This window comes from Topomyia yanbarensis, chromosome 2 (genome assembly GCF_030247195.1).
Source record: "Topomyia yanbarensis strain Yona2022 chromosome 2, ASM3024719v1, whole genome shotgun sequence".
NCBI lineage: Eukaryota > Metazoa > Arthropoda > Insecta > Diptera > Culicidae > Topomyia > Topomyia yanbarensis.
Window position 1 is genome coordinate 464,648,950 of NC_080671.1, and position 17,252 is coordinate 464,666,201.

At 34.4% G+C, this 17,252-nt stretch overlaps 1 protein-coding gene across 2 annotated transcripts in view; it reads left to right on the top strand.

The window, feature by feature from the left end:
- LOC131686103 (homeotic protein Sex combs reduced) overlaps nt 1–17,252 on the top strand; it is a 40,451-nt gene extending 23,199 nt beyond the window's left edge. For both annotated transcript variants that reach the window (XM_058970252.1, XM_058970251.1), the window contains exon 3: nt 15,017–17,252. In XM_058970252.1, the coding sequence (XP_058826235.1) occupies nt 15,017–15,321 (305 nt within the window). In that variant the 3' untranslated portion in view covers nt 15,322–17,252. The remainder of the gene's footprint in view (nt 1–15,016) is intronic.

Sequence of the window (17,252 nt, forward strand, 5' to 3'; positions counted from 1 at the left end):
AGCTATTCCAATTCGTCAATAGCAACAGCTAGAAAAATCCATAATGAATTGTTCGTGACATGTGTCCTGTTGCCTCGCCTACGGGTAACTTTAGTCTGCGTTGTATCAATGAACTGCATTCGCAGAGCAAATGCTTTGATGTTTCACTTTCAGATCCGCAGACGTGACATGTATCGGTTGCAAGATTAAAAATTTCTTAAGATAATATTTACTCGGAGAGTAAGTAGTTCTGCCCGGTAAGTAGTTCTGTCATAATGCTTAACTCTTTTATTCTTAGTCTAAGCAACTCTAGGCTTTTTTTCGTTGGGTGAAAAAATTATTATTATTATTATTATTATTGATTATTCGGGCTATTTAGTCATTCACCCGGGCGAGATAAATTTCTTTGTCATATTCCAATTGTTTTTGATAGCTTGTCGATGTTGTCATAAGATAACAAACGCCATTTTGGCGTAAACTGAGTTAGATATGCCACATCACTTGTCTAAAATCTCTACAAAGTGGCTTTTTCAGAATTTTGATATTCTGCTTGGTTACTGATATATAGCGAGAAACGTGCCTCGAATAATTTTTATTTTTACCTTCAAATGACTGTATCTGGGGATTATCTCAAGTTATCTTGAGGCATAAAATATTTTTATGTATAAAACTATCAGAGAAACACAATGACATAATAACTTTCAAAACAAAAATACAAGAATTGTGAGAAAAATGCAGTTTAAGTTTTAAACTGGAAATATAGCATATTTGGCAACACTGTAACCAAAAATAACTATTTTATCTAGATTTCCTGACTCATTTCCTTCAAAATGCATCCCACCGATTGTATGTAGACCAAATGAAGCTAAAGATATGAATAAAAGTTAACAATTGATGATTTTTTCTATGGAAAATTTCCCATGCATTATTAGCACGCCACACAAATTTTGTCATCACTACACACGTATGACATGCGTGAGTGAGACTTTTGTTTAAATTAATAGTACAAACTTGCAACATAGACAACAAATTTTCGTAATATTTGAGTGAATAATACAGAATAGATAGACGCATCAATTGACTTCTTTGTATTGTTTATACCATTTATAAGTTTCAAGATATTCAATCTCAAATTTTAAAAAATAGTTTTTCTCGATTTCCCACTTTTGCAGTTCCATTTTGAGTGCACTCAAAGACACTCCACAAAATGGTTCTGGGCCGATCAACTTAGTGGAAGACCCTTTTCTTGCTAACTCATCGACTTTTTAATTTCTTGCAACTCCACAATGTCCTGGAACCCAGTATAAATTAACATGATTTGTCGGAGTGCAAGAATACACGTCCATAATGCATTGAGCGCATCTTGACTTCTAGAAAATTCAGATATTTGCATATCGATATTTTCTATTCAGACATACAGTAGTACATTCTAGAATAGCATTTATTTCTGCTTGGAACATTTTCGGCCAGTACCTCATGAAGATACTAGCGTTTATTCCTGGTCAAATGGTTCATTTTTGACCCATCCTTTTGAATCTCCAGACGATAATTGTTTATAGTGACTTGTTTTCAACAGTTATTACGGCATTTAATTAGCAAGGGACTGGAAGGTGAAGTATATTTTTCAATATAAGGAGCCATAGTACTCAAGGGAGAGCAAGGAGTTGAAGGGAGAAAGTTTAGAAAAGCGTGGGATATGTAAGCTAAGAGCTTATCGGCGACTTAACTTTTTGTCTGATACTGTAGGAGTCAAAATCTTTTGGCATTAGAAATGCGAATCACCTGAGTCTACGGCATGTCCGGACAAGCGTAAAGTAATTTGTTATTTCATGCTGTCGCAACCGACTTGTTTCCGCTTCATGTTGTATCCACTTGATGTAGCGGTAGGAAAAGCAAAATTGCATCTAATGCTTTAGATTATGTAATGCTCGGTCATGAAAAACTACTTTTGTCAATGTACAGTAACTAGCTGGAAATGTGTCATCTAACTGCTAGATAGTTTTGAAATTTTTTGTATTATTTATGTTATCAAAATTTGCATGTAAAATCCATTGTGGAAACTCATCTCATATGTTGCTTACAATGATAAATAAATTTTAATTAAAAGTGAAATATGTACTTTGTGAAGGCCATATCATGTAACATCTGGTTCTAGATTTTTAAATAAATTTTGAAAGAACCGTACAAGATGTTGGATCACTATTTTGTGAGTGTATTATTTATTTCTTACATTCTATAATTTTTTTAATTCACTCCTGTTCCATTTGTCATTGATCTCTCATTCTTGTTTAGATGGTAGACTAAACGTTTTCAGAAAATCCGTTGCACCAATCATGTCAAATCTAGATGTTTACAACCCACAAAGAAGGAAATCATTTTTTTTATAAATTTCTGATGGTAGGCAATGTATGATCATAGCGACACGTCTGCTGAAAATAATTTTGAAAGTTGATAATTCAGCTTGATAGTCGTACGGATTTTCTTAGAGCAATGGCAAATAAAAGTACTGGGAGCAAATCTCGTGAAGATTATAAAATGTTTTCGAATTTTCATAAAAACTCTAATAAAAAATCTGTTATAGTCTCCTCATAAATAATATTCAAAAATATAAATAATATTCAAAATTAGATATTACATCAAATCACCCCCTTAATACTTCCAGTAAAATGATCGAACCTATGTTATTATCAGTGTGCTCCGTCACGGAATTTATAATGATGGAATGAACAAGACGTATTTTTGCATCCTTTTATACCCTTTACTACCGCTGCGTTGCTTACACCGCAATCACCGCGATAGCACGCACGGAGATTTTAATGACGGAAACCTTCGATAAAACGACCCTCATGTCTTGAGCAAATCATACTTGCAGATAATTTAAGAAACGAATATTAAATGATATACCATGTCACCTTGCAGCAACTGGAATGTCTGTAAGAACAATACGAAAAAAACGATGTTCATAATTTCGAACTTGTTCGCAAACTGCCCTCAGAGTGACCTGGAAAAATATTACTGGCACATGGAGATCTGTATTTTTTTATTGGTAAAGCTTCACGAATTGGTTGATTTGGATGCCTTTTTCCCTATTCAAAGCACTATTTGTGCAAAAACAAATTGGCCTGAAAAATCGATACAGTAACGTTGCAATAATATATTATTAAAAATGTATTTCCTCATGAGCACCCTTTCTGTAACGCATGAAATATACAGAGAGATCTAAACAGCTAGCTCTAGCACGAAGCAATAAATTTTCTTCAAGTCTAAACACCAACTCGAGAACGTTTATCAACGGCATTGCACAACAGTGATACCTTTAACCTGATATTTTTCTCGTTTGACGTCTCCACTGTACATACACTTCTCAAGAATTCTCAAATGCCCGCTGGGCTTATCCTGTTTTTCCCTATTCACACATTTTCCAACCCAGTTCGTAGGCAACCGAACAAAAAATCAGGAATGGGAAGTGACCATTAAAGCTTTACCACCTGAAAAAGAAATGCAACTGCCAGTACAATAGCGTGCTACATTGTTATCTCACAACAGTAAAGCGCTTCCAAGTCGCAGTTTAGTCACGAAATTAAAGGTAGAACAATGAAGGCTTAAACTTTAGTTGTGGCTAGTGGGCGAGTGGAAGCTTTACAATATAAACTTTACCAGAAATAGTATTTGAACAGCATATTTGAGCTTATTTAGATACACCAGTAGATTATATTGCATCTCGGCTATTTAAAATCTTTTACCATTATTAGCATGGTAGAAAAAGCCTCATCAATGGGAAAATAAGCATGTCTACCCTAATTTATCGTTAAAAGTGTAAATAATACGTAGAAATAAAACCAGCAAGCTCGAATTTCAAAAGATGGTTTTGCATTTTTAAAAACCATTAGTTAAAAATTGATGTCAGCTACAGTTTCTGCTTTTTTAAAATTTTATTCTAAAAATTATGGTCGACGTTAGTTTAAATCGATTGACTTACAAAAACATCCGGCTACCACTTTAAATGCAAAGTTATTTGTATAAGCGAATTTTCTGTATTTTTACGATTTATTCACGAATTTTATTAAAAACCTTAAAAAAAATTCAGCGATGGTAGTAGGTTTAATTTCCAATCGATTAATGTATAAACATTTTTTCATTGGGTAGTTACATCTATTAGACATTTCCCAAGTAAAAACTATTTTAAAAATATGCAGAGTTGAAAATTTATTAATTTATGAAATTTTAGTCATCGTATTAAATACACGTAGCAGTTGCATAAAACGCAAAATTCGAAATTGTATACTCTTTGAAGTAGCATTGTAGAAGTACTGTCTCGGTATTTGGCATTGGTGTAGGTGGCCCATCACAGCGCATAACGGTTTTGTGCCTGTACAGCTTCCTTGTTTGAGTTTTCGCACCGTTTCCTATTCGCCCAGACGAATTATCTTTAGGGTTAAAAATAAAACAAAACAAGCAAACAATATTTACCACTCCTGCTCGGTTGTATACAACCGTAAAAGTTATGGTTTTGGCACAAAATACATTGAAACAATTCGCATCTTTCGTTACATCCTGAATCAATTCCATCCAAACCTTCTTCAGCTCTGAAGTGCAAGGTATTCTGTCACTATCATCGTTCTTGTTAGATGTCTGATGCTCCTTGAACGTTTAGATCATATGGCCTGTGTTAAATCGAAGAGGACCAAACGCTATTTTGAGATACATGTTTTAAAAACGCTATCGCATCCTATATAGTGCCAGCAACCCCACATCTATTTACTTTTCGGGGCACAAATAGCAAACGAAAGCAAATTAGTGTTCTTTAACTTGCTATGTTAATGGTAAGTTATCCAAAAATACATTTTATGAAAAATACTATAAAGAAATTATGGCGCTCAGTTCCAAACCGGCTCAACGCAGGCAATTTTGAACCGTTTTACGATTCATTCATAAATAGCGTTTGGATTTTCTAGGTGACAAGCCAAAGTATTCTTGCGCACATATTCTTGTTCCGGAACCATCACTGCTTTTATGAAACTCTGCCGTTATAATTGAATTTTGATGTCTTGATTTTCTTTACTAAAATTTTACCTTTACAGAAGATATTTTTTGCTTAAAAATTGAAACATGCTTTTTTTAGATTGTCTTGGTAATGTATCGAACCAATTCGTACACGGTCTGAGATATAGATGAACAACACAGTTTTTTAGTTAATTTGGCACGGTTCAATGCGTTAGGACAACTGATCCATGGAGGTCTTGTGTTTTTACAATAAAATCCTCTTTCTTGGCGGGGAAACATTAGTTGCGACGCACGTGGGGGTCATTCGTTGGTGATCGACATAAGACGAATGTGTACCGGTCTATAATAATTTTCGATGGCCTGTCTGTATTAATAGGTTTCCGGGTTGCAGCTGCTGATTACAGAATTGGCTCGAAGGGCTTGGTCCTGGATGTGTGAACAATGTTCTCTATCTGACTAACACCTTGAAGTAATTTGCATTGAATGGACAGGTAGGAGGGTAGAGGTTACGCGTTGCCAGGTCCTGTAGCCTTACTTTACTAGTGTCATCGTCGATATATGCTGGATTGCTGTATCAAACGTCACTGCATTCGACGATGTGTTTCATATTGTTCTGCGAAACGAATGGTTCTGCTGGCGTAATGGTTTTGCACATAATCAGTACCTCATGCCCGGCTATACTACCGATTGAAGCATAAGAGTCCCATACGCATTTTTGTTCAAAATGAGCTCTTTGTTGGACTCTATTAAAAATCACCTTTGATTCACAAATGCACAAATAAGACTACCAGGTTTGTTTAGAAAATATCAAGAAAAATACCCAAACATGGTTGCCCCATAGCGCTCAATGAAAATGTAAATCTTAAACAGTGTATTTCTCGGTTTGATGTTTTTCGATGTGGGACTCTTATGTTTTAATGGGTAGCATAGTAGTGGAGCGATTTTTAACATCTTAACTGACCAAGAAAGAAAGCCAGACGACAACGCAGAGTTGAATTCATTACATTTTGGACAAAATCGAAAGCGATTCACAGGTCAGTGATAAGATCATGGTTTCAATCTTTTCGCCTCTTCTTTCGAGATAGAAAAAATCGAACATTATGTGCGTTCTCGTGGGAACCGATTCCTAACTTTTACCACCGGTGGACCTTCAATATACCATTATCGCCAAATACACGAACAAAATGTGTTCCCTATTTCATGAACAACTTACTATGAATTTTGACAATGCTACATTTTACGTTACCAAGGCATGTATTGTTATTATGTTTTAACTGCCGTTTATTTCTACTTGATCAACTTTGTAGTACATGTTGATTGCGTTCAATAATTAAACTATACGATACAGTTCTCACGCTACGCCATTTTTCTCCTAGGCCTTTGTAGTAAGTTCATTGTTCTAGCGAAATTGAGGCAACTTTGCCCTTCGTATCATTATTTACTGTTGTACTAGTATACAAATGTAAAAATGTTCTTCGTGATCTGATAATTATAAGAATATGATAATACAATAACTATTAAACGAATATGATTTCCAACTTTTTCGTATTTGTGTATCTTCTTATCTGTGAATTTTCCCATATATACAATTATACGTTCTATTGATTTGAGCTAGGGACCATTCATAAAATTGTCACACAAAAATTAATCCCACCTCTCCCTAATGTCACTAATTGTTGGTCTGCTTTTCGTCACTAATTGTCACAATATTCTTGAACTCCTCTAATGATTACGTTACACAAAACGTGGCTTTTTCGTAAAAACAACTTACAGCACGTTTCAGCTTCCCCTACCCTTATCTCACTAAAGAATAATTTACCACCTCACATCTATGGAAATAATAATTACATGATCGGATTCTTGAAATTATTGCATATTAGGAGAAACCGAAATAATAAATATTTATCAAGACGGAACTTGGGTGCCACATCTGAAGTAATAGAAATATTCCCTTACTCGAGAGCTTGATTTTTGCCATTGTTGCACATTATCTATATATTACTCTCGAAATGTGGTATCAGGACTCGCATTGCCAACCAGCCATGGCACAGATCTCCTAGCGTTGCAACATGACCACGATATATAAATGCAAGCATATCGCATTTTTCTTTCACTAATTTTAAACTATACTGATCCTTGTCGGCTACATTAAAAACTGACCACTACTAGATTCACGAAATTATCACGCAATATGAAAATCGTTGCAAATGCAATCGTTTAAGCAAACGAATGCCAAACAACGGCGACGCGTTGGCGATGAAACGGGAATATTGCGAAGTAAAGGAAAATGGCAAATTTAAAATTAATTTAAAATCGCACGCCATTGCCTTTGGTAGTTTTTCTTTCGTTGTTATTAGAGACAACCGCGTGAGCTTGGTAAAATTAAAAGAAAAAAAGAAAGAAGCATGGGCTGAAAACTGGTTATGATCATGTCTAGAGGAAGCCTGCACCGCCAGGACTCCAGCCAGCTGAAGCTGAAGGTTGATGAAGCCGACCGGTTATTTTAATTCTGTATCATCGTACTGTTCGCGTTCAATATAACCACAGTAGTCAACATTGGCAAAGAAAACCAAGAAATAGCAATGCAACTTAACTAAATATTGGACTCTGTTTTTCAAATCCCAAGTTGTTTTATAAGTATTTTATGACATTAGATTTTTAAACATTATTCTTGAACTAAAAAAAGTCTAATTACTGCTCACTACAAAATAGCCTACAATCATCGAATTATTGATCAGAAAACCTGTGAATTCTCAAGTAGTATGCTAATGTAAAGACTAAACTAGAACGATACAGTCATAAAATCAACTAAAAAAACAAGTACGAAACGAACAACAATCTTTTCAATCTGTTGAGGCAATAAATCTTGAAGGTGAGGAAGCTACTCCAAAGAGGCACAAGGTAACATGAATCAATGCAGTAAGAGGAGTGTTGAAATAAGAAAGAAAGCTTGAATGAAGAACAGAGAAGAGGCCTATAAAATATGTTTTGTAAACGTTTTTACACGCCATAAAATATTTCGCTCACTATGTATCATACCCTTTAATGTCAGCACGCAATGCAGTTTATATTTTTTTTTATTCTCATCCAACGTTTTCCTTCATAATTGACAATCCACCGCTACGAGCGTGTACTAGATATTTCCAAAATACTGTTCATTGAGACAAGATTAGAGTATCTATCTTTTCATATTTGACTGCTATAATATACTGTAAATCTTGTTACATAATCTTAATATGAAATTTGAAAATAATATATAAAATTTATGAGTGAGTTTTTCCCTCCGCTTTGGAAATGTTAGGCGAAGAAAAATGGGTTTTTCAAATATGTACACAAATATACGTAAAATTAGTTATAGTTTTTAATGAAGAAACTTTTTACCAGGCCAGGAAAACCTTGATTCGCTTGTAGATGTGATGTAGGGTTTTGATCATTTCTCTAAGGGATGAAATCATAGCGATGGACCAAATATCACAAAAAGGTTGTTGAAAAGTTAAGTACAACTTTTCTGTTGAGCATCACACACATTCACACATAAACATATACAAAGGTACAGTCATAAAAACATGCAAGTGCACACACCTACACGCATATAACTCCTTGGTCTGAAACACACACGCACGCACATACACGCACGCGCACGCGTGTGAAGTAAGGATTGTTTTAGTGGTTAGGCACGAACGTGAGTTATGAGTCCCACACAGTTACAATACACTACAGACCAGACTTTTGAAGCAATACACACACAAACATACTAGTACTCTCAAATAAACACTGACACACAAACATACACACACAAACAAAACAAAACAAACGCGCACATGAAATTTAAACACGCACGAACACACACATGCACACATGCTGACTTATGCACTAAGGGCCGATTTATTCACCCTCGTTTAACGCTTAAGCCAGGTTTAAACGTACTGGTAAACCTGGTTTAAAAGTTAAGCGAGGGTGAAAAATTGGGCCCTAACACACACAACCATTGATACCACTAACGCGCACAGTGTTTTGGCAGCGTAGGCATAATCCTTCTGTTTTCTATCAATCAAAATCATACAACACACTTCGTGAGCGGTGCACAATAACAGCGATAACAAGTCTTTTCAACTTTACAAGCGTACTGTGTCGTTGCTACTCCTGTATTTATGCGGTGTATACAAAAAAACATCACGTGTAAAAACAATCAATATTGAAGCATACGAAAAAGTTTTATATGATCATATCGGTCGGGCGCACCGACCTCTCACAACAATTTAATAATAAATACTGGATAACTGGGTTACAGGGTAAAAAAGTATGATAAAGGTTTAACGTTTGGTGCGCCAGAAAATACATCGGGCTTATATTTATGCTGTATTATGTTGGCGTGTTTAAACTATGCTATAAATTGAATCAGTTTTAAGATTAAAGATTTTAAGATTTGGTTGTTTGAGAGGTGTCTGCTTTTAATCAACATCCCCAATGCTGCAAAAGAAACGAAACTTCTCCATGCATGTTAGTAGGGGAGTGGCTGTTGTGAAAGTAGCACATCAATCGTTTCTCTGGGAGACTTTTAATAGAATGCACATTTTCTTTAAATATTCTTTTGTTTTTTACATATCAATTGCAATGATTAAAATTAAATTAAAAATGTGGCGATGTACAAAATCATCCTATTTTCCTGAACACACAAAGCAACTTATCCATTAGTTGTTCCCTTACACTCAGCTGTTGATAAAATCAATACGTTTACATCCATAAATAGTAGAGGGTTCTTTTATCGAGCAGAATGATTAATGAAGTATGTTGACTACGTTATTGGAATCTCTTGTTCCTCCATTGCGAAAATTTCCATTTATTTAAAAGCGATTTGGTTACATTGACTCTAATTGAGTTTCACACCTTTTTTCTGTCGTATTATATTTAGACTTGAGATGGATAAGCGTAGTGAACTGTGTCACTTGCATTACAAAAGTGGAAGTGACAATTGACATCCTACACCTTGCGAAGAGCGAATTAGAGTGATGTGTAGGATGGTGAAATGGACCTCGTCTCATATTTGAGTAATCCCCGATAAACGAATTCCACTTCCCTAAGCCACACTTCACGTTACATATCTTTCTCAATGAACGAAGGTCAGTATAAGATACAATGGACAGCAGTGATATTTGCAGATCGGTACTCAGGAGGTTTGTACGCAAGGTTCCATGTTTCAGACCGAACAAGTGTGCAAGGTTTGACTCTGGTTCGAATACGTAAAAGCTCTTTTGATTGTACATGAGAAGCTGTCATAATAACCATTGTCTCAGTTGATTGATGAATGTCTGATATACCATATACTCTGCTACTTTACTTTATCCCGTTCTTCGTCTGCGTTTGTCTTGATTCCATTAACTATGCATAGGTGTATAGCCACACGCTCTTGCTCGTTCACAAGTTTTCCAACACTTGAAGTTTTTATTGATTTTTTTTTCGGTTTAGGTCATCATTCTTCAACAGTTACGACAGTGTTCTAGTGTTTGTATTTTCCATTCGTTAAATGAAAAATAATTATAGAAATGTGTCATCATCCAAGTAATCAATTTGTTGAGTTCATTAGAAATTTGAAGTGTACCTTCCAGTTTTACGCAGTTTACAACAATGTAATATAGTTTAGGGAAATTTCTTCCATGCCAAGAAAAAGTTTTATAACATTAGTGTAGGTGAATCGAGGTTAAAAATTGCTTCAGTTTTCCGATTGCTTCTAATCGCTAAAATTGAGATTCACCCTGTATTTCATATAATCGAAATTAATTTGTTAAAATGAAATTTATTTTTTTGAAATGAATTTTAACAATTAGAAGCAATCGGAAAACTGAAGCAATTTTTAACCTCGATTCACCTACACTAATGTTATAAAACTTTTTCTTAATCGAAATAAATAATCCACGAATTGTCCTTAAATATACTAATTGTCAACAAATTCCAGTATCGTGGAGATCACACGCTCACACGGCAGCTAAAAACATAATCCACTATTAGATAGTAAAGCTTAACTAGTTATGTTCTATAACATTATTCCACGAAAAACATGTTTGTGTGATTGTCTTCTATGGTTTAGTCCCTATATATTGTTATTGATTTCTGGATTTTGAAAACAGCAAACATTTTATTGACGACTAAGAGTCTTAATAATAGTAAGAATTTGACCATATTTTGAGTTTAATATATTTTAGGACGTTATATGAAACTTTAATCTTGATTTTTGCTACTCAACTTTTAAACAACTCCAAAAATCAATCAATCCATATCATATTTAGTTGCAAGAACAAAACAAGAGTTATGCTGTAAACTTTTATTATAGTTTAAATAGAAAATTAATTTCCACAACAGGCTTTGCTTTACGTTTGATAAAAAATATCAGATACAAAACAGGAAAAACTGAGTACATAGCAATGATATCAGATACAAATAAAAAAGGAGAGTAGACATGTTCAATGATTCATTTGTATAGCGTTTGTCGTAAAAACAGGATAATCGGATTTTCAGGAAATAGCATGGAGTACAGATTGACGACATTTGACCGAAAATCGGTGTTGGAATCTAATTGCACTAAGGCAACAATCCGGATAATTCGCTGCAAATAATTTCAGATCAAAATGAATGTGATAACCCTAAGTGAGATAGTACCGTTTGAACTGGCTACTTTAGTATGCTAGACGATTTAGCAAGAAAATTAGAATTGGCACAAACACCAAACAACCAACATAAGACCAAAGTCTCGCTACATGGTTTGAAATGCGAAACCCGTCATCAAGATTGTCACGGCCAAAAGGGCGACGGTTGTAGTAACATGCTCTCAATCCAGCGCACCGAAAATTTCTACACCAACAGCGCAGCATTAAGCAAGAACGATGAACAACTGCACAGCTGCGAGTACTAATCGCCGTTTAGATACTCTTTTCGTTTGTTAGCATGTTTGCTGTCACAGTTTTGTCAGTTGTCGTCGCTATAACATTTGATCGCATAAAATCTGAAATAGCGCGAAAATATCTTTTAAATGCCGATGTCAAAACAATAACATCAGCAAGTTCAACAGTTTTTGGCACTGACAATTATATTCGTAGCTAAACTTTGCTGATTCATTACATGCCAAATATGCTAAAAAGTATTTCAGAATATTATGTTGATTGCTATTAATAAAGTCACTACGGTAACAGCTGTTCGATACTTCAATATTCGGCGATCTACAAATACATTTTAACAAGGCTAATGAAAAAGTGACATCCAAGAGGTTTTTGGAATATGATTCAAAACTGCATTCCAAAACTTCATAATTTCACTTCAAAGCCCATCAACGAACCATAGGGAAATTATGAGTAAATGCGACATTGTGGGTAAAACCGACACCTTATGACCTTTCCCAGAAATCAGTGGCGGATCAAGGGGAGGGTCCTGGGGGTCCGGACCCCTCCCAAATATTTTTGCTTGTTGAGAAATTTTAAATTAGTTAAAAGTTTATATTAGTTTCAAACTCAAAATCATTCCAAACCAAATTTGACAACAAAACTTATATTCATTAAATAAGGTTATACGTATTACGAATTGTACAATGTTCATTTTAAAATCTAAATTTCAGACCCCTCCCAAAAAAAATTCTGGATCCGCCCCTGCCAGAAATCGAATTTTCTTTCATTTTATAATTATATTATATTAGTACGCTCATTTGAAGTATTTCGCGAATTTTCATTTGTAAGTCAAACGTCATAAAAGTAAACAATAAAGTTTTTGTTGGTGGATTTTAATATTTAAAGATACGATTTTAGTGCGCATTTTTAATTACCATTTACAACATAAACTAGGTGCATTAAAGACGAGTTTGAACCATTGTCTATTTATTATGGCTTTTTTTTTTTCTTTTTGAAAAAAAAGTTCGCTATTTGGGTAAAACCGACACCTTTTGGCTGGAGGAAGACCGACACGCTATTTGGATAGATGTGTATATTTATAGTGAACTTAAATGACTGAAAATTTTTATAAAATTTCAATACAACTATTGTCACATTATAGTGATTGTAGAAATAAACAGAAACTCTTTTGTTGTGTTTATTATTTATTAGTTCTTTCAAAGTAACTATTTTGTTTATTGGATTTCCTCGAGGGTTTTGCTCAAACCGAATTTCTAGTGTTCTCTTGGTTTTTTCCAATATAAACTTTATCACAGTGACAACATGATCAAACAACATAGCAATCAAACGTCACTTTTACTGAGATCTCAGCAAAAAAATTGTTTACTGAGATCTCAGCTGTTGAGATATTAATATTTTTACAAGTTTATACTTGTTTATTTCACTGAAATACTATTAGTTTGGTGTAATGAAATCATTGCTTTATGTCTTTACGTAAATTCAAACTTAATTTTTTTCGCATAAAGATATGTAATTCCTTAAGCTTGCTTTGAGAGGCCAAAGTAGATTGATTCATTCGTGTCCATGGGGCGTATCAACGAAATATAAATTTTTTTTGCGGGGGTGGGCGTAGCGTAGTTGGTAAATCGATTGCCTTGTACGCAGCGCACCTGGATTCGAGTCCCGACCCCGTATATGGGGTTAGAATTTTTTCATAAGAGATTTTTCTAATCCGAAGAGGCGAATGACCTTAAGGTTAAAACCTCTATAATCGAAAAAAATGCGATGTAACGGTGGTGTTTTTAACCAGATTTTTTCTCGCGGTGTGAAAGAAGCGTCAATTGGATTCATGCGGTGAGAACATATGTACACAATTAAGCTTTTTTTTCATTGAGTTTGTTGAATATGTATTATATGGATAAATAACAAATAGTATACCGATACTTTATTTTGTGAAAGTTTATTGATAGTAAAGCTTCAGTTAGAAATTATACAAAAAAGAGCGGATCGATTCTTAATAGGGTTGAAATAAGCTCATCACTCTATTATAGCTTGATTTAAAAGATTGGAATTTTTTGAAAATAAAATAGTATAAGAAGCTTTAGCGAGATTGCGGATCCCACCCGATTAAGAATTGAGTAAGCACGCAATAAGTTTAAAGTAGACGCATTACTACTACTATTTAAGCTAATATGATTGCTATGAGTCTAGAATAAGTGATACGTCCCAGTTGCAATTTATCGAAATTTATCGATTAACACGTACGATTTTTATTTATATTTAACACATACAATTTTGTTTTATCCACATTTTGTATAGCAATTTGTTCAACTTTTAACTAGCTGATACTGATTGTATAAAGAATTTCCAACAACTTTTTCCTTGAGGTGTCCGTCTACGACACAAATCCCCTATAGGAATTTGTCATCCGATAAAAGTGAAATGGTTTAAAAAACATATTACTCATAGCCCGCATTTAATAAAGATTACACGATGGTACACAAACAAAAATGTACTTTTCAAGTAGTCTAGTATAGGTTGTTGGTCACATACAGGGCCATAGTATGGTCTTCGGCGGAGTCTCAGCTGTGGACCTCTGTAGTGCTTACTATGGTTTTCTTTTTAGTCCAACTTTCGAATCTCAATGTTATGTGTACCTTAAAATGGCACAGTTATCCATAATTATGAAGTAGATTAAGATTTTTGCAACATTATTTGGTGTCCCATTTGAAAAGACCTACTCTGCCCATAAAAGCATAAGAGTCCCACATGGACTTTTATCGAAAATGAGTTGGGTTTTGTTAAAAATTGATTATATATTTTTTTATTTGGATTATAGAGGTTTTAACCTTATTACCATTCGTCTCTTTTCGGATTAGAAAAAAAACACTTTAGAAAACTTTCTAACCCTATGTGCGGGGTTGGGAATCGAACATAGGTGAGCTGTGTACAAGGCAATCGATTTACCAACTACGCTATACCCGTCCCCATAGTGATTATAAATCTAATATTTCAAAAATTAATGGGCCCAAAGGGCGCGATAGGTTAGGTTTAAGTTTGAAGAATATAATTTCAATGTAATTAAATCAACGTGTGGGTTTAATGCACTATACTCAAAACAAAATAAAATACTTTACTAACAGATTTTTTATTGTTTGCAGGTACCGTGAACGCCAATGGAGAGACAAAACGTCAGCGGACATCGTACACCCGCTACCAAACTCTGGAATTGGAGAAAGAGTTTCATTTTAATCGATACCTGACACGTAGACGAAGAATCGAGATCGCTCATGCTCTCTGCCTTACGGAGCGTCAAATTAAAATTTGGTTTCAAAACCGTCGAATGAAATGGAAAAAGGAGCATAAAATGGCATCAATGAACATTGTCCCGTATCACATGTCACCATATGGACATCCTTATCAGTTTGATATTCATCCGTCACAATTTGCACATCTCAGTGCATAGGACGCGTGGCACTTTTCGGGTACTGGTTAGAGACTCAACCAGCTTTATCAGGAACAATATCAGGGATATCAAAATAATCAGGATAGTGTTTTGTTCGGTGGGAACACTACACCATCTGATTCAACCAAGTATAACCAAGAGTTTTGATTTTCTCCGATCTGACAAAAGAATCCTGCAATTCTTGAGAATCAGATGTTGGGGAGTCGCAAAACCATTAATTTGTATAATTGTGTATAGCAAGACGGTATTCCTGGTAGAAACTGATGTTAGCTGCTGTTGAGGTAAATCATCACATAATATGAAGTAGTGGTATACTTCCTTCGATTTTATCATTAATCTCGATTTAAATCCGTTTTGTTTTAGGTATAGAATGGTTTGTAAATAGGCGATAAAATCGAGGGAAGAATCAAAATAATCTTCTCTAATCAGTATTCGAAAAGCAAGCTTCGCGTTACGTGAGGCGTCTCTTCTAGTTCGTAAGATTGAAATGGTGTTGTAAACGCTTTCCCATAATTTTTGTCTTTACCTCCAGTATAGCAAACTTGCATGCAAGTTTCGTGCTATAAACATTAGCTAAGACTCATGTCATCAAACTTGTATATGGCAAAATTATGGGAAGGGCGTGGGTAAATCGTACTTGTTTAGCTTTCCTTTCTGTTGCCAATTTTATTAGCGTGATTGTACAAATGAGTATTTTTACGTTCGTAAAACGCATTATAGGTACAGTTTACTTCCAGCAAAAGTTGGCAATTTTTGGTTTTAACCTATAAAACTGATATTGATCTGAGATACAAAACTTATTAGATTATTCTTCGATAATTATGTTTATGCTCATTACATCGCTTGTAAATATGAAACAAATAAATTCTCTAATTTATTGAAATGCTGTAGAACTATTATGCAGTAGGCTTAAGTAGTTAAATACCCAAGAAGATGCAATATTCAGATTTGGCGTAATCTAATTCCTTATACTCGAGAAAGCATGTAGTATTTGATTGGTCATCGAAAAAGATATTTTCGTTTGTATCGTTTATTCAAATTTTCTAAAACAAAGTTATGTTACCTTTATTATCAACCCAATAGTCTCAAAAATATAGGCTGTATTACAATTATCAACAAATTCGGATTACGCAGGGATTATTTCAATGCATCACTTTTCTAGATGTTCAAAATTTAATAATCAAGGTTTGAAAATTAATCATTTTCCTATGAATGAACATATTCTAAGGTGAACGAAATTTCAACTAAGGTATAACGAGTGTAACTATAAAGAACTAAAACTTAATAAAGGATTCTGTTTAAATTTTCTGCAGTAAAAGAATGGGAGCCAGAAAATGGAAGTAATAAAATGCATAACATTCCGAGATGACACTATTTTACCATTTGAAACGATGATGATTCTTGTTTTGTATCAAATTAAACATAGCAGTGTTACAAACTCATCAATCTTTTTTTGAAAAGAGAACTGTTACTATAATGTCAAAGCCACGTTAACGACCTCTAGTAGTTGTAGCATATAGCATAAACAGGTATCAAATAGCAGCATTTTGTGTTGAGTTACATTTGATTTTTAATTCGAACAACTAAAAATTTCAAATATTCTACTATGAGTAAACAATACTTACTGATACTGAATTATTGGATCGTTCCAAAAACTAAAATCACAACGGTTGTTTAGGATGATTTCCTTTGTTTCGATGAGATTTTTTACAACTTGTGGAATCTAGCCAGCATTATGGACATCGAATCAAAAGATGTTTGAAATGAATAAATCGACCGTACTGTGTCATGTGTATATACACATGAAAACGTGGCGTAATACAAATTTGTGTACGTAGAATAATTGTATAACGAATAGTTATGATTACGTTTTCTTTTACAACAGGATCAATCATACGTTATATACCGGCAAGGAGTTCATCCGATCAATT